At 45.9% G+C, this 23521-nt stretch overlaps 1 protein-coding gene across 1 annotated transcript in view; it reads left to right on the top strand.

Annotated features, from left to right (window-relative positions):
• LOC107187907 (guanylate cyclase 32E-like) overlaps positions 1-23521 on the top strand; it is a 71090-nt gene that overhangs the window by 3840 nt on the left and 43729 nt on the right. Inside the window, exons 2-3 of the mRNA XM_015576104.1 lie at positions 6072-6191; positions 22971-23412. Coding sequence (XP_015431590.1) covers positions 23014-23412 — 399 coding nt within the window. The 5' untranslated portion in view covers positions 6072-6191; positions 22971-23013. The remainder of the gene's footprint in view (positions 1-6071; positions 6192-22970; positions 23413-23521) is intronic.

Genomic DNA, 23521 nt, shown 5'->3' with positions numbered 1-23521 from the left:
GATTACAGCCAGTTCGGACAATACGGTTTTTTTTATCGAATCAGTTATAAAGCAGTATTATTGTGGACAGTTTTAGCTTATTCAGACGAAAGATTTTTTTTTCTTATTGGTGTACGATCAGAGGTGAATCATATACTCGTATTCGTGTTAGGCTTAGGCCACATTGGTCTCGCTTCGATTAGCACTTATTTCGCCGGCTTTTTCTTTCTGCACGAGAAACAAATTGATACCTTTCAATGGGACCGGTGGTTCACAATTAATTCGTTATCCGAGCACGAAGACGGATGTAAATCGAGACGGGTGAATGTGAAAAAGCACCGCGCACCCAGGCATACCGTAAAAATAGTTTTATCATTATCAAACGACGTCGCGGTCGCGTTATGCAATACTATAGTCACTTAATATTCACACGTTTCGTGTACACTGCTCGGGTAGAGCGCGCAGCCGTGTAATCCGCGAGCGGACGTGTTCGCTTCGAACATAATTTCGACGTCGAGCGATTTTCTTCCCGCCGATAATCTGATGGAAACGGATTTAGGAACGTCAACGGAATTATGGTCGCAGAAAATAATGCAGGGGAACAGGAAAACGATTTTCGTGGAATTTCTTTCTTTACGATTTTTATTAAGTTACAGCTTCGTAATTAATAATTCGTCACACGAATGGCCTGGGCAGGCAATTGAAATACTATCGGAAAATTAGACAGAAAATCCACATGCGTAGCGCATTAAATATCCTCGGTTTAACGAGTAACAGCACGGGGTGTGTGTGCCTTTAATTTTCGGTTCGGCGGCTCGCGTGATCCGAAGAATATCGAAGTGCCGCCGCCGCGTTGAGCGGCAAAAGGGTGGTTGAGTAATGACTAACGAGTAATGCGCCGACATAAGTAAGCATTAAGTAACGAGTGCCACTCACACATGCGCGCAGGCACACAAACGCACACACACACAAGCGGAGCCCCGCGGTACACTTCACCCGTGCACGAGATTACGAGCACGGTTGTCTCGGTTGATCATGATGTTCCTTTCATTCAGGGGCCCCGATTAACGATCTGCAGATGTATTTAACGAGTCTAAAAGCGGCACTGTGGTTTACCGAGAGCCGCTCACGACCGCCTTACATCGTCGACAGGCATATCGTCGACGGATTCGTTGAACAGCTTCGTGTCTATTCGAACTCGCACATTTCCTAAACTTACGAGGCGTCTTATTTCGACATTTTTTAACTAGGACACGTCCCAGAAATTGTCCCAAGTTAGAGATAATACTGGATTCTATGTTTTTTTAGATGTAGTCTAAATAAATATGGCGCAAATACCGTTGATGCTAAAAGGTTAATCTCAAAAGATTTCCCGCTAAATTCACGAGACGCCTTGGACCACCTCTTCCTCCGAGCGGATATATGGTATACCTTTTCTTTGTCCCGGACTAAAAAGGGCGATCCGTCGCGAAGGAAAGGTGGGGCGGGGTGCAGGGGGCGCGAAAGGAGGCGAAACAAAGGCAAAGTGGGAAGATCGACGGTATCGGCGGCGATCGCCTTGCTAGCCTGGAAATCCAGTTATACTCCGGGCAAGGGGGGCCCCGAGAGACAATGCGCGCGGCCGGAGAGAACAACCTCGTGCAATGCCGCCGCCTCGGGAGAGCTGTGTGGTTGGGCGAGAACGCGCGACGAAAATAACTTCGGGCAGGAGAATATTACGGCACTTTGCAATGAGGAGAGAGACCAAATGAAAAGAGACGACGAGCACACCGCCGCGCTTGGGAACGAGCGACGAGGAAAGACAAAGAAGCGGAGTGACAGAAGGGGAGAGAGACGGTCGGGCCCAAGATAGAGAGGGAGAGAAAAAGAGATACGATCGGAGAAAAAGAAGAGAACGAGGGGCTAGCGCGAAGGGGGGGGGATGATAGAAGGGGTGAAGGAGAAGAGGCAGCGGAGAATCGCGCGAGCGCATGTGTGGACACGTGTGTGGTGCATACACGATAAGAAGAGGACAAGAAAGAGAGGACAAAGTGAGCAAGGGAGGGAACGAGGGAGATAGAACGAGTCCAGTGACGGGGGACAAGAGAGGAGAGATCGTCGCACGGAATCGACTTATGGCGAACCATTCGAAACGAGCGACCGGCGGTCGTCTTCTTTTGGTCCGTGACGCGATTGGCCGATCGGCCAATGACTGGTTCTCGGCACTCTGGGCAATGTGCACCGCGTGCAACCAGCCTCCCTTCCCCTCCCGTCGTCAACCACAACCACCGCCGCCGCCACCCCCTCTCCTTCCACGCCGTTGAAATGCACTCGCCGATGGTGTACAGTGCGCTTCATTGACGGCCGCAAAACTGGTCCACAGCCGCGGCATAAAACTCCGTTAGAACCAGTTCCCCCCTGCGAAATGGGCTTAAACCCCCCTGTTTGGTCTTCTTCTGTCCGGCCGGCGAGGGTTTATATCGGGAACCGATTGGGGAAGCGAGGATTCGTCGGAGGTATGGGAAATTTCTGAAAGAACCCACCGCCTCGTCGTTAACTAGCCAACACCAGGTGGGCTGGCGGTGGAAATTTAAAGGACCGAGAGTTCACGGGAAGGAAACGATCCATTAATTCTCTACTCGCCAGACCGAAGTTAGACGAAGATCAAAGCTCCTCTAATTGCTGACTTCGAAATTATTGCCAATGCCCCCAGGGACAGACGTTTTGGCGCGTCTGCGTCGGTTTTGGAACCGAGCAGCAGCGCGCGGTAGCTCCACGCATCTGGCTCCGGGCGGCGGACACCGAGCCGAAGAGTCTCCTCGATCCATCGCGAGGATCGCGAGCGTCCGGGGAGAGGGGAAACACGCCGCTTTTCTTCCCTTTCACGTACTCACCGTTCGACTCTGCACGAATACCGGGAAATCCTGGCCGCTGCCAGCATGTCTGGCCAGAGCCCGTGGCGGCCGAGCAAGCGGAATCCGAGCGTGCACGGGATCGTCCGAGCAATTCCGATTCCGAGTTTGTTAGGACACCGCGGTGTACACGGCGCGGCGGCGGTGTATAGCCGCGCGACGAGGCCAGTCCCATAAAACCGTAAACGTCGATTACGCAATGATGTAATATAATAATGGATATTGTCCCGACGATGGAGATTCTGACATGTAGTGTTTCTCGTCGCTTCGACGGAACGCACGGTTCACGATTGATACGTTTACATGCCGGGAAGCCGCGCGTTCGTCGATCTCCCGCGACACGCTCTTTGATTAACACGGTTTTTTCTTATCGTTCGATCAGGTGTGAATGTTCGGTACCGTTTTTAGCCAGCTTCATACTAGTCGAAGGTACAGTCCGTTCACGATCAATCTGAATTTAGACTGTATCTCTCTCATTAGATTACGTGTGATTGATAAAGACCTCTGATTTGACGTGATCTTACCGGACCGTGACCGCTAGAGCCTCCCTCGTGACAGAGAATTTTCCATCATTCTGATTGTACTGGAAACAACAATATTCACCGTCCACGGGTTGAAACTCGCGGTCTGTCTTTTTCCGTGATCCACGAAAAGTCCAGATTTCCTGGCAACTCCGTTGTCGCTTCCCCTGTTTTCGACTTATTTAACACTGTTAAGAGATATTCCGAGGTTTGTCCCGTGTTTGCGAATGCAGAAAACACCGCGTACTGGTAGAAGAGGTTCGCGGTTTGTCCAGATCTCATAAAGATATGCTTATTCACCCTGATGGTAGGTTGTCGAGGTGAACACGCCTCTATCAAAGTCGTGTCGGTATCCACAAAGAGCAGGCTCATCGCTAGATTTTCTTTGCCGTTCCCACCGTCCCGTCGTTCCGCGGCTGACGAGTAATTCCTGGGCCCCCGTCGTCTTTCGTCCCTTTTCGTTCCCTCCCGTACCAGCGAAACAAAAAGATGGAAGAGAACACACCGATGCCACCTTACTAGATAAATATCTCTGATGTCTCACGGAAGTAAACGGCCAGTAGCAGCGTTTTCAATGCGAACGTATCCACCGGACCGATGTTAATAGATATACTCGTTGCGTCGAATAAAAATAAACACCGTCGGAAGAAGAAACCGCTTAAAAAGATGGGTAAACAAAAGGAATGGAGCATCGCGGGGAGATCATGAACGAGGAGGAAATAGCGGTAGGGTAGAGAAGAAGGGAGGCAAGAAAGAGAAAAAAATGTACAGGTGGGAAAAAAAGGAGGAAGCTGAAGAAGAAAAGTGGCTAACCGGCTGGCCGCAACATACTTGAAGTGAACCAAACCTACCGGTCCTACAGCTCGCCGCGCTACCACTACCACCCTACCGAACTATTAACTATACACCAGGTCTGTATCTGGACTCTGCCTTGTCTCTCTTATCCGATGCGCCGACGGTGGTGCGTCTGAATAACGAAATCACCTATACGTGTGTATTGCTCTCTGCCCTCGTACTAAGGGCCCCGTGCGCGCTATGTGGGTGTTCCCGGCTCGCCGCGACTCGATTATTCCCCTTTGGTATCGAAGCGTGGCTACGAAACTCGTTACGGCCACACCGGAGGTATCGTTCCGGTTCCACCGGGAATTAAGATCCTCGGTAGCCAATTATCGCTCCAGGGCTGGTTACTGAATTACATATCGAGAAAAGTCCCATAAGATTATTCTCACTGTGATTATTCACAATATATTACCAATTTGCAAAACTCTTTCTTCCTTCGCTGAAGCTGACACCTTCGTTGTAAGAAGACACCTTTCCGCGTACATGCTAGTTAACAAGATAATCCTCGTTGATCGATCGCTAGATAATGATCGATCCATCGGAATGAAACTTTTTCCTCAGGGCCAGCCGTCTTGGCTACGCAGCTGCCGGTGTAATCGATACGCGATCCCTAGTTCGCCGCCATTACGTAAATGTATAAACCGTGGCCAGAGAGATAGAGCGAGAGGGGGGAAAAAGGCGACAGGTCGAGGAAACACCGGTATGAGAAACGAAACACAGGGGGAACGGGTTGGCCGTGCGCCGTTTTACCTCTCGCGTGAATCGGATCGATTAAAATCGTCGGCGTGCCAACAGCTGACATAAATCCCCGGGGGGGCTCTATCGCATGGGCCGCGACCACCGATTAGAAATCCGTGCGAGTGTCGCCTTAATTGACGCGATTACATTTACGAGCGCACCGCGCGCGGGCATGGCCGCTGTGAAATGAACGTGACACGCGCCGGGCAGGTGTGTTTACACACGTGGAAAACACGCGGGCAAAGGCCCGGCACGGTCTTACCCAACCTGGAGGCCGTGCGCGTTCGTCACCACGACGACGAAGAACCTTAGGCAATTCGTCCCAAGCTTTTTGTCTTGTTGACTGACGATTCAACGAAATCTGCGACGTAAACCTGCGTCGTCGCCTGGGAATTATGGGCGGGGATAACTAATGTTCTTAGACACGGAGAGCTATGGTTCTTTCTTTAGCGCGCGCGTATGGTCGACAGGGAAACGGATGTCCGATCGGAATTCCTTTCTTCGGGACGGTTCTTTGTTAAGCTGACGTAATTAACCAGTCACTGCGGAACTGTTCGATTGTTGCTCGAAGTGGCGAAACTGGAATGACGAATGGAACTTTGCGTTAAAAGCGTATACACGTTGGATAGACTTTATCATCTTACAAGGAAACATACCGAACCCATACGCGATCATTTTAATTAAATTTGTATGGAAGATAGTTTTCCGTAAAATATTTGACAGGTATTTTTTTTATCGGCCATCGTACATGTTAAGTTTTTGTGATTTTAAATCTGTGTATTTTGGGCTTCATAAAAATACATGACATAACATAAACTCTAATAAACTCGACATTCATTTCATTTCATTAAAATCGGCGTTCGGTATGTTCAAATTATTAATTTTATCTTGCAACTCAGCCTATAAGTTACGCGTTAGTCTATAAGCGACAGTGTGCCTCCAGGTACAACTTCTCTCAATTATTCGGACATTGAAATTAGAAAGAGAACGATTTAGAAGCAATCTAACGGTTCCTTCTCATCCCAGAGATGATGCACCTGGAGGTGTAATTACGTCCAAGAACCGATACAAACGTGTCGCCCATTGAATGTTCTCTTTCCAGGTGGCCGTTAGAAGTTCAAGCTGAAACCGCGAAGAGCACCGATTGGCAGCGGCATGCTCGCGATATAGCGTTCAAGCATCGACAATCTTCTCCGTGAGGTTACTCTGCCATGTTGCTTAGGTAAGGATCACAATGTCATTGTTTTGCGAATTTAATGTCGAGTGTGCCAGTTGAAAGGATGATATTCGACTTGAATATTGTAGTTATTGTAGTTACAATTGCACAGAGAACAACTTATATCTTCCATTGACGTTTACAAGTAGTATTTTTGATTTTCTCGTCGAATAGCTAAGAGAGATTGAAATTTCAGGTGGAGAATCAAATATGGTTGGTTTGCGGTGAATTATATTTGCTTACGAAATATGTTGGAAATTCTCGAGGGAGCAAGGAAATCGATAGAGAGTGGTGGTGGACAGGAAAGTAAAAGTAGGAAAGGGTGGTGAAAAGGGATCACCCGAGGGTTGTACCGCAGTGTCGACTATTTTACGCTTCCTCTTCTTTCCTGAAGAATTTATGATTCGACGGAGCTTTGCTTGTAGATCTACGATTTCTAGTTTTTGGTACGGACCGGGATTTCTGCCGTGTCTCTCGTACGGATAGTTAAGATTTTCGTTACTTGAGAAGATTTAGACAACTGTCGAACGATCGATTGCTGGGACAACGTGCACGCGTGTAAACGACCTCGGCGCGACGCCGATTAAACGCGTCGGTTCTATCGCCGGTAACATGTACCCACGACGGTATAAACACGTCCCTCTATACGAGCCTCCCGTTTTCCCTCCTGTGTACGTACAATCTTTACAGTCGCGGCAACGTCGACGAACGGGGTGTTAGGCCGTTGTTCGATGCAATTATAGAATGCTCGCCGCGATTTAATATCTCGCCTCGCGAGGAACGACGGGCTGCTGCCAGATATGTTCTAAATGCGTGTTATCGTTCGCTGGTGTACTATTTTCACGCGTTATCTCGGTCCACGTCCGCCATGGAACCGCAAACACCGCCCGTTCTCGCGATCTCTTTCACTCTCTTTTTCTCTCTCTCTGTCTCCGCCTCGAGACTCTTTGACGTGCTTTAAGGGACTATGCTAGTGTGACGGTTTCGGATTTTTCTTTTTTGCAATTTGCAACAATTTTTTGAGGAATAGGTGATTAGCTGTAAGTATGAAACACTGCTCTTTTTATGCTATGAAACAGTACTTGAAACTTTGATCGCGTTTTTCTCGCAGCTACTTTTTCTTAATCGACGGCCATGATAATTTAAAAACTAATTGTCCGATTTAATTCAAACTTGGTATATCCGTCCATCAGATGTGTCATTCTAGCCCGTAGCACGAGTTTTTCGATACATTAAAAATTACAAATTTGTAGGCTAAAAAACCAGCCATTTTTATGCAAATAAAGTAAACCTTTTGTTTGGGAAGGCGCCATTTTTGTATTTCTCAAATTTTTTAAATCATTATGGTACGGGTTATAGCCACACACATACAAATTAAGAAAATATTTGTTTTTTTTTATTTCACACAACCACAAGAGTCTAGACTATGGCCGCCATGGAAAGGAAATTTCGTTAAGACGCTCTCACAAACGAACTGTAACTTTTAAAAAATACATTGTTTTTAATACATGTATTATTCAAATTGATAAGTTCAATAGTTTTTCTTTAAAAAATTCAGTGGAAATCATATAGCGTACCTTGGAACTGTAGTAGTCATCGACGGCCGTGTGCGTGGATTCAATATGATCGCGTGGTGTGTCAGTAGTTCTTGACGGTCATGGTCAGACCGTCGGCGAAGCTTAAACAGAGAGGTACGATCGCTGTGTGTTCGTCGTGTGACTGGAATACTTAACCGATCGCTGATTCAATCGCTCGAGTATCTGCAGAGATTACCCCCTCCCCCTGGAAAAAAAAATAGAAATCTACCGAGCTTCAATCTTGCCGTTCAGTGCCCTGTACGTATCATTTGTAAAATCCAAATGACTCGTATCGACCTGTCAGGTGTATCTACTCGTCATAGTATGTAGTCGATACGGGAAGCTCGTAAAGCTGTCGGTGTCATTGAATTCTTTACAATCTCCGTTTCCCAGGAACATGTCGGGTTTTTCCTTTCATGTTTCGCCTCGTTATAAATGTATCGTCGGTGTCACCTGTGCCAGACTCACGTGGCGCGGAACGTGTGTCGAAAAGGAAAAAAAGAACGGCAGAATGTTAGGCACGTTATGTCGATTCGAGCAGTCGTTGGCATGGGCGATTGCGCAATTCCGTGCGGCCAGACCAAAATTTAGGGTAACTGGCTTCGGTGATTTGTGGCCCGCGAAATGATCGTTGCCGAGGACACACAAAAGCCGACGCACGCGCGCATAAAACGTGCATCTCTCGGTTGGAGTACGGCCACAAATGACCCTATGTGTGTATATATATATATTGTATATATGTATATGTGTGTGTAACGTCGTTGTGGCGAGGTACGAAGGGCCCGCCGGCGATAAAACCAGTCACGAACATTGTGCGCAGTAAAAGAGACACATAGACAGCCACTTCTGCAGAATTCTGGCCTATGCCGCGTGTTGGCTTGCGCGCGGGTGTTCGGGCGTATGCATTGTACGGTAGCGTGGAACAATGCAATACCATTCATGGTTAAAAGAAGAAGCAGTTGAATCACCGTTCGCTCTACAGGGTTGTACAGACGAAACGGGCTACCGATTTCGAAGCAGCTTAGGCAGAATCGTTTTATCGGGTTGGTCGAAATGTAGCTTGCGGTTTTTAGCGATAGTATTCGGGCGTTTTGAAACCCAGCTAACTTTAATTCGTACCTTGAAAGTACATGGTTACTGATAGTTAACATTTAACACTGTACGTACATGTTAATCAAAAAAGGTTTGAAGATCGGGTGTGTTTTATAATTTTTGTGTAACTAATGATGGACATCCATATGGAGTATTTTCAGTATATATTGCTGTTCGATTTTTTTTAAAAAAGGCAAAACTGCGACGCGAAGCTATAAAAAGTTCTGTGCAGGTAGGATGTTATCGAACGATACGAGTGTCGAAAGTGGTTTGCAAAATTTCGTCCAGGGGATTTTTTCCTTCAAGGTATATGTAACTTGGTCTGGCCAGGCCATAGGAGATTCACAAGGACCAAGTGAAGTGTTTAATAGACGGTAATCTTTTTAAATTGCCCAAATTCTCCAGGTATCGAGATCCTACTTATTTATTAAATAAGTATTTTTGTCAATCCGATAGATTCACTTACTGGTCCTTTGAAAATTAATCTACAACGAACTCAGCAACGATTTACTATTCATGTATCTTAATTTCTCTATTATTCAGAGCATAGAAACATCAGTTTCGAGGTTTAATACACGGTTGTTAACTACCAGCTGAAGCTTTCCGAGTCATCCCCATTCTGATTCTCGTGTAGAAACGCGCTCGGATCTTCGCGGATGCGGCTCGCGAGATTAGTAGGTTTCCAAGGTAATAATTGCGAGCCAGCGGGTAAGGCGTGTTAACCCGATGGAATCGTAACGATATCAGAGAACGTGAATTTATAGAAACGTCAGCTTCCAATTACGCGATGTCTCGCGCATAAGCGTAGCCAGGTTATCAATCAGAGGGAGGGGCAAAAATATTAGCACATCGACTGTCACAGTGAAAAAGGCTGTACGTAGCCAGACACGCTTTATTTTGTTTTTAAAGTCATAAATCGTTGAAAATGTATGCGTTTTATTAATAGAGCAGTGTTATACTGCAATATTAAATATTACGAAAAATTTTATAACGTCTGGCTTGTTCTACACGATTATTGTCCAGGTATTATGCCCACTACTGGGAGGAGGAAGGCGTGGAATCTGTCAAGCGTATACTTTTGTTGTCCCTCCGCTTTTGTTGCCGAGGCTCAGGCTTCGGATAAAAGACGAATTTGGGAGGGTCTGAAACAATTTTCTCCCTCTAAGATTATTGTCCAGGAGCGGACCCGAGTTCGGGACGATAATCGACAGGAGTCTGTATTCCATAATTCCTGGATATTTGGCTCTTTATAACCGCGAAAGATCCAATAAACGAATGTCTACCGTACTTAGTGAAACTCTCCGGTTCGTGAATCGATTTCTACAGTAAATCGCGTGCTCGCGACTTGGCCACCGATTTTCTACGTACCTCCGTACCACGATGGAAATACGTCGTGTTCGTAGCCCGCGAGGAGAACCGTCGGAATCGCGTGTGTGTTTGCTCTCCCGCCTCAGTAGTAATAACATTGCGGTCTACGTCTCTCGAGGTAGGGAAAATAGTCCCGGTCGTGTTATAAAGTTACACACCGATCCGGGGTAACGCGATACACTGTGCCGTGAAACAGTAGTTAGAGATCCCCGGGGTGAAAAAAATCGGACGGCGGCGGTGAAAACGGCATTGGATCTAGCCCCGATACGGAATCGACGGGGAAAATTGCGGGCCCTGTTGAATGCTCGCGAGCGTGCCTCGGTCTAACTCCCATTATTCGACAACACGAGAAGTTCCGTGGCTCGTTATCGACGATAAAAAAAATCCCCGAGCCTCGAGTTGAATTTCTTTTGATTCGATTCTTAGATTGGTCCCGATTCAGATATGTCTGTACTTTCGTGCGTTCGAACCAGGGAGGAGTTCTCGAACGGAATACGCACCGTGGAATTTTCACGAAAAGATGAATATTCCCCGAGAATATAGGCGATCGAGATCTCTTTTATCACAGTAAGTACACACGGGGGCAGCCACGCCTCTTGCGTTAATTTCACTCTCGATAAACTTTTTCGCGAACCCCGGAGCGCGCTTTCACTTGTTCAGGCTGGATACATGCGCGCGATCTCTCCGCGACCGAAACAATCTCCAACGTCTATTTTCTGGAAAACTATATGGATATATGTGGGCATCCAGGCGTACACAGTGAAACATCGATGTGGTTGAAATAAATGTCATTGTTTTCAGAATGGTCATTGTCATTGTTTTCAATTGGTTTCAGAATTCCAAGCTCTACCCCTGCGCTAAGTCTCATTAACCCCTTGCCTTACCATTTGTTTGACCACTGCACTCTCAAGAATTACTTTATCGTTAATAATTTCCCAGATACAAAAAGAATTCTATTCTTATTGCAAGTGTAATGTTTACTCTGAATCTTAAATGTTAATACCATCGAAACAGTATTTCACTTTGACCTAAAGAAAATGAATTATATGAATGTTTATTAAATGCAATTTAAAATTGCCATCATGGGTATGACTCGATGTTATAAGACAAGGGGTGAAAAAGTCAGCGGTACATCTGAGGATCTCTCCTTGTCAGTGTCGAGAAGCCTTCGAATACTCATCGAGGATTTACTGTATATCGCGAAAACAGAACGTTGTCAGCCATGCATACATCGCAAGGTGCAATTGTTGTTGTTGGACAGTCTTCGTACCCTACATCATGTTCAGATCACGTCTTATTGTAGAACCTCCACCTACCAACCTATCGACAGTCTCTCCAGTGATGATTTTTCCGACTGTCCGTGGAATCCATATTCCAAGTGGTGGCCTCGCTATCAGGCGCGCCGCTGTCAATCATACCCCACGGGCGGTTTATATCTGATCCGTCCGACACGCGGTCTACGATGATATCAGCCGCGGCAATTAATCACGGAAAAACTATTCGGTCCGCGACCAACCGCGCGTCACGGTCGCAGTCCACTCCGGATCTTTAATTATATATATATTCGTCACGAGACAATGGTCGATATATACTATACAATATACATATACAGGGTGTCCCACTTAACGTGAGCACCTTCAATATCTCGTTTCTGAAGATACAAAAAAATGACTATGATGAGCAAAAATTTTTCTCAAGATCATATGTTTCGAAATTTCAAAGTCACTGATGTTTTTTAAAAATGGGACTACATATTTTTATCGACCTGGTGTAATATAGTTGCGTCAAGAGCAATCCAATGATCTTCATGTAAACTTCGGTACGAAAAATCCACAAATGTAATGCAGCAGATTTAAATAATAAAAAGCAAGTGAGATATTTACGGTGGACACGTTACGTGGGACACCCTGTATATCTGGCAGTGTGCGTCATCGTTGAAAGAAACGTTTTTTCACGTATCTACGGAACCCGGAAACCGCGTCGCGGCCGTCTATCGGCATCGAGAAACAAGCACGCGAAAGGCATCTCGCCCGTCCGTCCGTGTATCTTATCAACGAGGACACTCCTCTCCGGGTTTTGCTTTCGTTGGCGGTGCGCTCGCGCGCGTAATAACAGAACGGCCGTTATACGCGGGTACATAAACGTCGTTAGTCCGCCCAGACAGACGGCGAGAGAGAATCATTCCACGGGGGCCCCCGTTGATTCAAGGGAATTACAACAGCTTTGGAGCGGTGCCAGGCCGATTCGTCCGCGCGGAACATCCTCCGTCGCGCGTCTTGCAAGTGGGTCGTCGCGCGTAGCTAGGCGAATCGCGTTATCCCGATGGGACATTAAATAAACACACACACGTAGGTTGACCAGAGATCAGAATGGCGTCTGGCCAACAAATTTCCGCGGGCAACGCAAATTGTTTACGGACAACCGGCCGCCATTCGGAGGGGGTGGGGGGCAAGCAGTTCGCGCTTTTGCTGATTTCCATCTGCCGGCCTGGATCCTCTCTCACGTCGTTTTCGCTTTTACGACGTTTCCCCGAGCGAACTGACGGCCCCAGTCGAGATAACATACAGAAGTTAGTAACGTAAGATTTACAACACCCGCGGAGGCTTGTTTTCGCCGAGTACGGTACTCTCTCTGTTTGAGCGTTAAATATTGCCTTTAAATTATGGAAATCGGAGCGGTTGATTGGACACTGGAACAGGTGGATTAGAATTCATCGAATCGGTTTCCCGGTATATAGTTGATTATAAGTCTATTTCTCCGGGTACACGTGGATCAATTCTCGTAATTTCGTACGTCTCTCGCGTGGTTTGTTCAGGGATGGGGTATATAAAACCGATACAGCGAAGTCGTAAATTGAAGCCTTGAGCCACACCGACGGATGCGGTCGCTGCCTAGGTCTGTACGGCAGTTGCAGAAGTAGTAAGTACATCGAATCAGGCAGCAAAAGTTATTTGCGAATTATTGATATTTCAGTTTACGGGATTTCCCGAAACTGTGCGATATTTAGTCCACGTCACCTGTTGCTCGTTAACGATTGCTCTGAAATCTCCTTACGGTCTTTCATTGAAACAGTCCAATTTTAAGTCCCTTTTTTCTTGTTAACAATTACCGTTTCAAAAAGTAACCCGCAGTGTTGTTAAGAATTAAGACGCAGATTTTTTTATCATCCTAAGTTTTCGGCGTTCGGAACATTCCAGGACTTCGTAGTGTTTCGAAGAAAGAAGTTAGCATTCTGTCTTTGCGTGTCCTGTCCGACTGTTTAACTTTCATCATTAGCGTGTTAGACGTAAGCTGTTTCGGTGTCCTGGAATAGCAAGAAGTTCATTCTCTGTGTTCAACGCGAAATTAAGAAACTTCCTACCATCTTCGCGGATAGTGGCAACAAACAGAGAGCTTACTTCGGAATCGTATATTTGGACGCAGCAGGAAAACGATTTTAATCGCAGTGTTTATCGCAGTTGCCGATCTTGTTGGAGATTCTGGAGCGGCGCCAGAGCTCCGCCGCGCGTCACTTGTCCCGGAAACAAACGGATATTGTTACGGGGGTACCGATTCAGGGAGCGCACACCGATTTCTAAAACGATCCCTCTTGATGTTCCTCGCGACTGGCGTTCACCGTCCGAAATCTAGTTGCTAAGACGTTGCTAACCGTTGAACGGTTGTATTTAGTATGGAGTATTTCACGTGAAATCAGAAACTCTGTACTAACATTTCGGATTTTGTTGACACTTGGATATATGTAATGAGCTGGGTGATTCGACGCAGCGTTAATTTCAATTAATTTTCATATGGCCAATTTTAAAATATCGATAACAATGTACTCAGGGAGACTGCAGGCGGCAAGGGGTTAAATACATGCTTGCCAAGTTTGGTTTTAAAATTCCCATTTTAAACTCAAATTAAGCGTCTGAACTCCAAAATCGACGTTCCGTATCACTGTGCGGCGGCTTGCCGTAAACCTTGCGATTTATCACCATTATTTCGCGATCACGCGTGCGTGCACGATGTTCCGTAACGTGTCGTCGTTGTCCCTTATCAAACCTGTTTGCTGTGGAGTGGTGGTGGGAGGTATTTAATGCAAACTTTTTCCGCGTTGAAAACTGTTCCGGGACGACGTGTCGTCGCTCGTTTATTCAAATCGACCGGCGAAGCAACGCCGCGATATCGCGGCGACATTTTCGCGGAGTCACCGTGCTCGTAAAAATAACGCCAGTCGTGTATTTTTAGACTGGCTTCGTGATTAAATCGAACCGGGAAAGAAAAAGAAGAACCGAGCCACGGAAATCCACGTAAGGCACCGCGCGGTTCGCGTTATTATTGCCTTATTCTTTCATACTTTTACAATTTATTAATCGATGGATCGCAACAGGAAAATCTAGTATGAAATAGTGTTGATGCACAGTGGTCCAGAACAAATATTTAATAGCTCGAATGGTCGAAAATGAATTTCTTCTATTTTCCAAAAAAAAACTCATGTTCAACTTATTATTAACTCTTGCGTGGACAATCGGGTACCCGTTTCTATATTTCCTTTCACAATTTTGTATGGTCTTGTTTAAAACAGCTCTTTGTTATATTATAGGAATGGAAAACTAATAGTTTCGGAATAGAATGAAACCAAAAGTATCTATGTTTATCTAATCTGTCGGAATAGGATGTTTGGGGTACTCCGATTGCACTGTGAACATTTTGGTTGCCCACACAAGGGTTAATCATGGAACATCAATTAATTAAAAATAGAAAAAGAATATCATACTTTCGTGAGGACGTTGAGAACATTGTCATTGAATGACGATATCATCGAAGGGAACCCTAAAATTGCTAAAGTACTTGTCATTCATCTACTTCCACGTAAATTCAATTTAACAAAATATTCGATGACTCGAACCAAATGAGCCCTCACGACCTGCTGAATTTTGATTCTGGACTGCACCGTACGACGTAGTGTTTTTCTACGGAGATTCGACAAATAACCGTGCAGGGAACAGCCTTGTAATTCCATTTATCCTTTCCGTGATCCGGTTCGGTCGTAATTTCACGTTGGAAAAACGTCCACAGGGGGGGGGGCATAGCTCTGCTCGCCGCATTTGCACATAATTGCGCGACACCCAGACGTTTCTCGTGGCTCGAATCGAGGAATTGTAACTCGCCTGCCCCCCGAGTTGGAAACAATGCGAATACCTCGGGGATTTGCATAGCACACCTTTTCATCAGTCCGCCGGAACGCAAGCGTGGCGTTTCGCCAGGACCCTCGTTCGCGGCCCCGCGGATCGTTTGTGTGTTTCGTCGCATTGGTGTACACCCGCCGCGATGATCGAGGGATCGATACGGGCCTGGGATCGCCGCGGCACAATACCGAGAAGCTCGTTACCGTTTTCAGATCGTTGCTCGTTCCTCGCCGTGACACACGCACGGACGATTAATTTCTGTCGCGATCTCCGTGTGATTCATTGCCGTATCCTCGGTGTCACTCGGTCTTTTTTCATCGTTCGCGGTTGCATAATTAATCGGTAGAGGGGTTGGGGCAAGAGGAGAACGAGTAATCTAACAGACTGCAGGGAGACTCTTTTTATTTCACCGAATCTGTCTCCGTACGCGAGAGAGGGCCCACTTTACACGATCGTCGGGCCTTCTTTTTCTGATTTATACCCGGCTTACGTAAAACCGTGACTATTAATGCTCTTGTTCGATCAAGAGGACCGTGTCACTTGTTTTATCGCGATCGAGTATCGGTCGAACGCTGATCGTTCGGCGTGGTCGCGACCAGAAATCGAACGATGATCGATGAAATGAAACGGTTTCCGAGCTTCCCCACGTGCATACCCTTCAACTTGCAATTCTACGCGGTGGTCGGATATTGAGGCGACGCAGGAGACAAAATTAACGCGCGCACGGAGGAAAGTCGTCAATTACTGTCGGCGACGAAAGGACGCTAACGCGCCGCGGTATTAATATTCATGGTGCTCGGAAAGCACTAATTAAACCGACGAGCACCGTGGCAATGTTGCGAGATTCCTGCAATTTACACCTGCCCGCAAGCTTGTATGCGTATTATAGATGTACGAGCGCGACCGAGGTGACGGCCACGCGTGGAGTCGTTTCGACGGTTACGGTGCCGATGCACGCTCGCGGAACAATAAAAGTAATTTCGTGGGAAAGTAAAGCCGTGCGCCGAAGACCTGTTTTCTCGTGACCAGAAACTGAAGCATACTTTCTCTGGCATCGTTGCAATTTAATTGGGATTATGTTCGATCGCGGTGTGTTACAGATATATAATTAACCCACTGTCGACCACGGGTTTCGAACTTTTCGCATAGTTATATCGCCGTGTCTCGATGAAACAGTTATAAATAGAGGTTACTTCCGAATGTATCGACGAGAAATTTTAACTCGATCAAGTCAAATTATGATATTTCTTGAGTAACCTATGGGTCAGTTGTATAGAACTGAGATGAAATAATCAAGTCAGATAAACCATACGGCGTACTTGATACGCTTACGGCCGTCAGTGGGTCAACCCCTTGCCATACGATCTCTTTTACGACTTTACTCTCAAGAATTTATTTATCTTTTATATTTTCCCAGATACAAAAGGAATTCTATTCTTATGGGAAGTGTTACATTTATTCTGAACCTTAAATGTTAATACCAGTGAAACAGTATTTCAACTCAAAGAAAACGAATAATATACATGTTCACTGCATTCAGTTTGAAATCGTTATCACGTGTCTGATGCAATGTTGCAAGGCAAACGGTCAACGATGTAAGTGAATCTGATCTTTAAATATCATTCTAACATTTCAAATTTAAGGATAAATCGGTCTGGTAACATTGTCAGCGACGCAGTTATCATTCGAGACCTGCAGAACTTCTAACCTATCCATTCCGACAGGAATGACCACCGAATGGTATACCACAGGCGAACCTAGTCTACCGTGACTTTATTTATAATTAAATCGATATCACGATCGCAGCCGGGCGTTCGATTACTGTTCGAACGAGAACCCACGGTTAAGAAGTAATTCGAAATTAGTACACGCAGCCGGTGTATTGTAAATGGATCCATATATACGATCGCGTTATAGTATCGAGGTATCCTGTGGTGACCAACGGAGCCACACCCCTGAACGTTTACAGTAGTAATGTGATATATTATATCGGCAAGAAACACTCTAATGTACTGTGTAGCCTGCGATAATGACAATGCCCACGCGTGCACATCGTGTACTACATATAGATATACGCATATCGTTCTTCAATTACCCCTTGTAACACGATATACTGTAGAAACGAGGCGCGTTAGTACCCGTATTACACGTATCACGTGCGGAAAACAAACTGATGTATAGCTTGAAACGATTCGAGCGGTTCCTCTCTCTAATCGAATCGGTATCACTCTATAAACCATCATCCGTTCTGTATTTTTTTTTTGCGACTTGAGATTCACGTGTGTTGCAAAAGGGACCATTCTTTGAAAACAGGGTGAATTAAAATGATTTCTATGTATGTATAAGAGTTGTTAAAATCGCATCTGTTACATCTTCGGTAGCATCGTTCGCCAGCACGACGATCAGAAAAAGAAGGATCGAATAAATCGTCGTCGACTCGAGTGCAACGACAAGCAAGAGGGGCATCGATAGCAGCGTAAAAACTGCGAATTCCAGTCGGAGAGTCGAATTATCGGTGTTTATCTAAACGATATGCACCACGAGTGTTGACCCTGGGTTGCGTAAACGCACGTCTGACGCATGCCACCGACCACTCGCTGATTTGACTTCCTGCCTCGAGATTCCGGTCGGTCGTGCACACTCGCGGCGAGATCAGCTCGCTCGGCGGCGAAAAAGGCAGTGGAAATGCGCTAGAGAGCAGGGACCAGTTTGCCAATTCCAAGATTCCATCAGCGATATATCCTACATCGGGCCGGTGGGTATATCACGAATGTGTGTTACACAGCTGGGTGGGGGGGACTTTACTGGGCTTTCCTCCTTGTCCACGAAGTCGTTTTGTTTGGCATCGTGAAGAAGACGTTGACTGAAATGTGTCGACCTGTTCCTTCGATTCACGCTTCCAACAACACCGACGTGGTGGACACGGCTGATTTCTAATCGGTGGTTGTCCGATGCTCGGCGAACTGGAGCGTAGAGTTCGAAGAAAGTGTCGGGAAGAAAATCTTTGTTATTGTCTTTGATGAAAGAAAGTGTCAAAGAAGAAAGTCTTGGATATTGTCTTCGACGAAAGAAAGTGTTGAAGAAGAAAATCTTGCATACTATCTTTGATAAAAGAAAGTGTTGAAGAAGAAAGTCTTGCATACTGTCTTTGATAAAAGAAACCGTCGAAGAAGAAAGTCTTGGATATTGTCTTTGATGAAAGAAAATGTCGCATAAGAAAATCTTGGATATTGTCGTTGATACAAGAAAGTGTCGAAGAAGAAAATTGTGGATATTGTCTTTGATGAAAGAAAGTGTTGAAGAAGAATTGTATATTGTTAACGACGAGATACGACCGAACGTTTCTAAATTAATTATCAACGGGCATCCTGGAGACGGTTTTAAGATTTTTCATCGAGCATTTGTGCGACACAGCTTGCATAGGGTGGAGATAATGATTTATCAGACGTGATCAACGTAAACGACATTGACAAAAGAATGTATGTATACGTATGGACTCAATAAACCGTCGCTATTCTTAGCGTTTGTTATCGGGTCGAATTTGCTTTACGTATCAGACCCGCGTTAAAGAGGTCTTGTTTGCTTTTACGGCTCGCTCGTCGGAAATGTAGCACGCGCGAGTGAAAACAGATTTGTCTGGGAAAACATCACCCGCGTCACAGAAAATTTTAGGCTATTCGTGGATAGACCAGCTTCCAATGATAGCTGCGCTAGTTCGGATATTTAACGAGTAAACACTCGAACGTGAATACGTACATATTTAGAATTTAAGAACTTGTTACGGCTAACCTGAAACTTCATTCGCGATGTTATTAACATCCAAGGCGCCGGTCGTTTCGTGCCGTTTTAGTATCGTTTGGATTAGGTACTGGTCTAACCCGATTCGAGAAATGCGATCTTTGCCCTCAAATATAGGCGTGACACTGATTACAAAACCCTGTACCCACTCTCGTTTAACGACACGACTACGATACGCGCTTCGAGCACATCTTGTGTGTACACTACTCGTGAACATGTGTGCATTGAGTCGATACAATTTTCTTCGCACGACAGAGGGAAACTGCGATGAATGAGAACGATCGAGAGAGAAGTCTCTGGCCGTGAGTCGGCAAGAATATGGATGTCCCATTTAAATCGACCCACTCGAATATCTCGGAAATTCTCAACGATATTAAAAAATGTTTCAGGCAAAAGTTAAATGGCATCAGGGGCCACGCTTTCTGATGTGAGTAACTTTTCTCCGTGTGAACGCGTAGAGGTCATATAAAGATCAACATTGCTTTTTTAAATGGAATGGTATATTTTTTAAAGCACTACTTGATGCTTCTCGTTATTCCCTATATGAAGTACTAAGTTAGTTATGGCGAATTAATGCAAAGTTGACCTTTATATGACCTCTACGTGTTCATATAGAAAAGAGTTAATGATATCCGAGAATGTGTCCTCTGATACCATTTAATTTTTGTGTGAAACATTTTTTAATGTCGTTAACAGTTTCGTAGATATTCAAGAGGGTCGATTTAAATGGGACCAGATCTGATAATTAAAGAAAGAAAAAACTATTGTTCTACGAAGACTTAATGAAAATAATTGGTTAAAACTGATAGGAAATGATTTGTATATGTACTGATTCCGCGACTTTTATTTTATCCTAACAGAATGTACATGAGTTATTGTTCCATCGATCATGAACTCTGGTCCTGTACTGTTCACCGTTAATGTATATATATTTCGAGGCGACCGAAACACTCCGGTTGATTAATATTAATCTCCTCGGATGAGCAGCACGCCCGAGGTTCGTCGTGTTTCATTAGAAATTCGGCAAGTTTTTTTTTTCTTTCTTTTTATTGATGAAGCACGCTTCGAACACGTGACACCGAGGATCCTCATTTCTCGCCGTCGAGTCGCGTTAATTGGATCTCTAAGTAGCAACATCTTGCGAACAAAAATCCGCGTGTACGCTCGTTCGTGAGAAATTCGTAACATCGTCGACAATCATCTCTCTGGATACATCGTGCGGGCATTATCATCGTCGATCATATTGGCAACTAATCCGGATACATTTGGTGATACTATTTTCCATACGAACCGCCATATTCTATCCGTAAAAAAACAATCTAAATTTTCGACTCTAAAGAGAGATCATTCGGAAGATCAAGCGTATTCGGGCGGGCCCGCAGACAGTCGACACTCCAACATGGGGCAAACATTGACGAAAGGAATTCCCAGTCGTCGTCGTCGTTCTCGTTCGTCGACCATTCACGGAATATCCACGAGCCCGATGGAAGATCCTGGAAGCCGAAAATTCACCGGTAAACATCGTTAAATGTCTCCAGGATCGAGCGTCCGTATAAATCACGCGCGGCTCGAATGAAATCCCATGCGAAGACACGTAATAGAGGACAAGACGTCGCGCCACGCGACACCTCGACGCTTCTCGTTTAACGACACGGACGAGACCGGTGATAGGGTTCATCGTCACCTTACGACTATTCCGTTCGTCCAGGTATAACAGAACTGTCGACGTGTCGGCCCACGTCTTTCTCAAATATAAATCCCCTGGTGATCGGTGGACTTTCACCGACAGCCATAATTAAATCCACGTTAGAAACGTGCAAACGTAGTCGAAAGTTCCGCTGGTTGAACGTTTGGTGAATGACACACCATGCATCACGACGCCGAAGAGAGACGTCTTTATTGTCCGCTGAGGTCGTTATAGGCTGGCCTACACGGGGAGCAGTCGCCTACGGTGTCTCCGCGGGTCTTGGTTACGTAATCGCGACAGGTGTGTCCCCCCGGCCACGTGTGTTCCTCCTCCGCCGCCGCGTCGTTTCCAACGAGGCCTAAGAACGCGGAATCGTTTCAGCCGTCGTGAGACGACTGTGTTATTTTTCCATGCGTCGTGTCGTCGCGAAATTATCATCGGGGATTGTTATTGTCATCGTCGCTTCTCCCCTCGTATTTAATAACGGCGGTGAGAATCTCGTCGCGTTTCATGGTCCAGCGGTTCTCAAGCTGCTTCAGAGCGATCGATCTCGATCAACTGAACGTCTGTACACATTGTGTCCGAGAGCAATATTACGGTTTCTTCCGGTTGGTGACGTTCTTCGTTGAAGATCAGACCTCTCGATCGTGTGGTGATTTACGACGGCCTCCGTGAGTATATTTCCTGAAAATCCTTTCCGCGTGTAAAATCGAAATGGTCGCGTTCGAGCTCGTCAATGATAAATGAATTCGATCGAATATATAAGTGGGGAAATGATTCGCGATGGCTGGTGGGATGACCAGTGTCTGACGTAAGATTTCCCGGAGAATCATTGATATCCGATCGGGGAAGATAATAGCTGAAACAGACGACGCGTATTCTTTCGCGAACTATATTGTTGACTCACTTTTAACGCGGCATCCAGTAGCAAGGTTACGACGATTAGCTCGAGATAAATTCCACGGTAACGAAAGACAGAGAGAGAGAGAGATGGATCGATCATGGGAGAATGTTAGTCCAGTACGTTATCCACAGCGCGGAATTGTTGCACGCGGAAAATCTGGATCGATGGGGAAGCTAGTCGTCGCAGCGTGTGTGTTGCAGTCGACCAGCGTTTGTATCGTTTCAGGGGTATCAGTTATTATTAGCCTCGCGCGCAGATGGCACACACGATGACTCAGGCGTGTAAGTGCCGCCAGATGATAAGTGCATTCAGCCAGGAAGATAGCGGCTGAAACGGTACTTCGAAAGCGAACCAACCATTTGTATATATCTCTTTGTACGACATACCGGAATCGCGAAAAATGTAGCGAGATAATGACCGAAGCTGGAGGAGCGATAGTCACTTTGCTGCTTGTCTAATTTCTGTATCGGCAACCGCGATCACCTGAGAAGGATATATCGCTCTATACGACGAAATCTGTCAGTTACGCGGGTTTATATGAGATGGGGAAAGTTTGTTAAATTTGGACCACTACTGTAACTTGTCATTTGTAAGCAGTTTGCGCCGTATGATAGACAATATGTGTGTGATAGTAGTGATTGCATTAACTAACTTACATGGGAAGGCACGGAAGTGTCCCCCTCTGATTTTGATGAAACTTCGTATATCATGTTAAGCAGTCAAAAATAAGGGATACATATTTTTTTTTATGGGCTGAGACACGACTTTAAGGGGTGAAACCACCCCTCGAAGTTTCGATCCGAAATTTTTTTGTTATAAACAAATTATATTCTGAACAATTTGTTAGCACCACATTATTCTACATAAAAAACCGCAAACCTCGTCCATTAGAAGTTTTCATGTATCTCCTCTGGTTTTCGAGATAGTACTTTCGTGTCGAAACTTCGAAGGGTGGTTTCACCCCTTAAAGTCGCGTCTCAGCCGATAAAAAAAAATACGTATCCCTTATTTTTGACTGCTTAACAACCATACGAAGTTTCATCAAAATCGTATGGGACACTCCCGTGCCTTCCCTTGTTAGTCTACAAGCAATATTTTCCTACCACTTCGTGTAAATGACTCTTCGTATATCAGGATTTATTACCAGTGATTTTCAGAGGAAAATAGCAAACGAAAAGGTGTGAATTTCAGGTGAACGGGAGGGAGGCGGTGCTGACCGGTGGCGGCGGCGGCCATGCGCCCCGGCCCGCCAGTACAGCCGAGCCGCCGCAGGCCTCCCCGTCGCCAGGAACTCCATCAGGAACGTAACCGACGGCACCGGCAAGATCAACCGCAACCGTTGCTGCTCCATTCGCGGCCGTTAGGCAGCAGCAGCTCGCGGGCCCTGCTGGTGTTGCTGCTGCTGGCCAGCAGCCCTCTGGTCCTGGGCCTGGCGGAACCGCCAGGATTACCCGGGGCCGAGTGGCAGCAGGCGATCTCCAGACAAACGTACCCGAAGTCCAGTTTCGGACGTACCATACAACCGAGGAAACAGCAGAATCTTACCATTGGATACCTCACGGCGATCAAAGGCGGCCTGAAAGATCGTCAGGGACTAGCGATCTCCGGTGCTTTCTCCATGGCCCTTGACGAGGTGAGTATTCTTTTTCTCTCTTTTTAATGTGTACTTCGGGATCTCCGAACCGTGGTACCGTGTGCATTTGTCGCTCTCTCTCTCTCTCTCTCTCTCTCTCTCTCTCTCT

This window comes from Dufourea novaeangliae, unplaced genomic scaffold, assembly GCF_001272555.1.
Source record: "Dufourea novaeangliae isolate 0120121106 unplaced genomic scaffold, ASM127255v1 scaffold112, whole genome shotgun sequence".
Classification (NCBI taxonomy): Eukaryota; Metazoa; Arthropoda; class Insecta; order Hymenoptera; family Halictidae; genus Dufourea; species Dufourea novaeangliae.
Note: the sequence above shows the minus strand (reverse complement) of the source record. Positions and strands in the feature narration are given on the sequence as shown.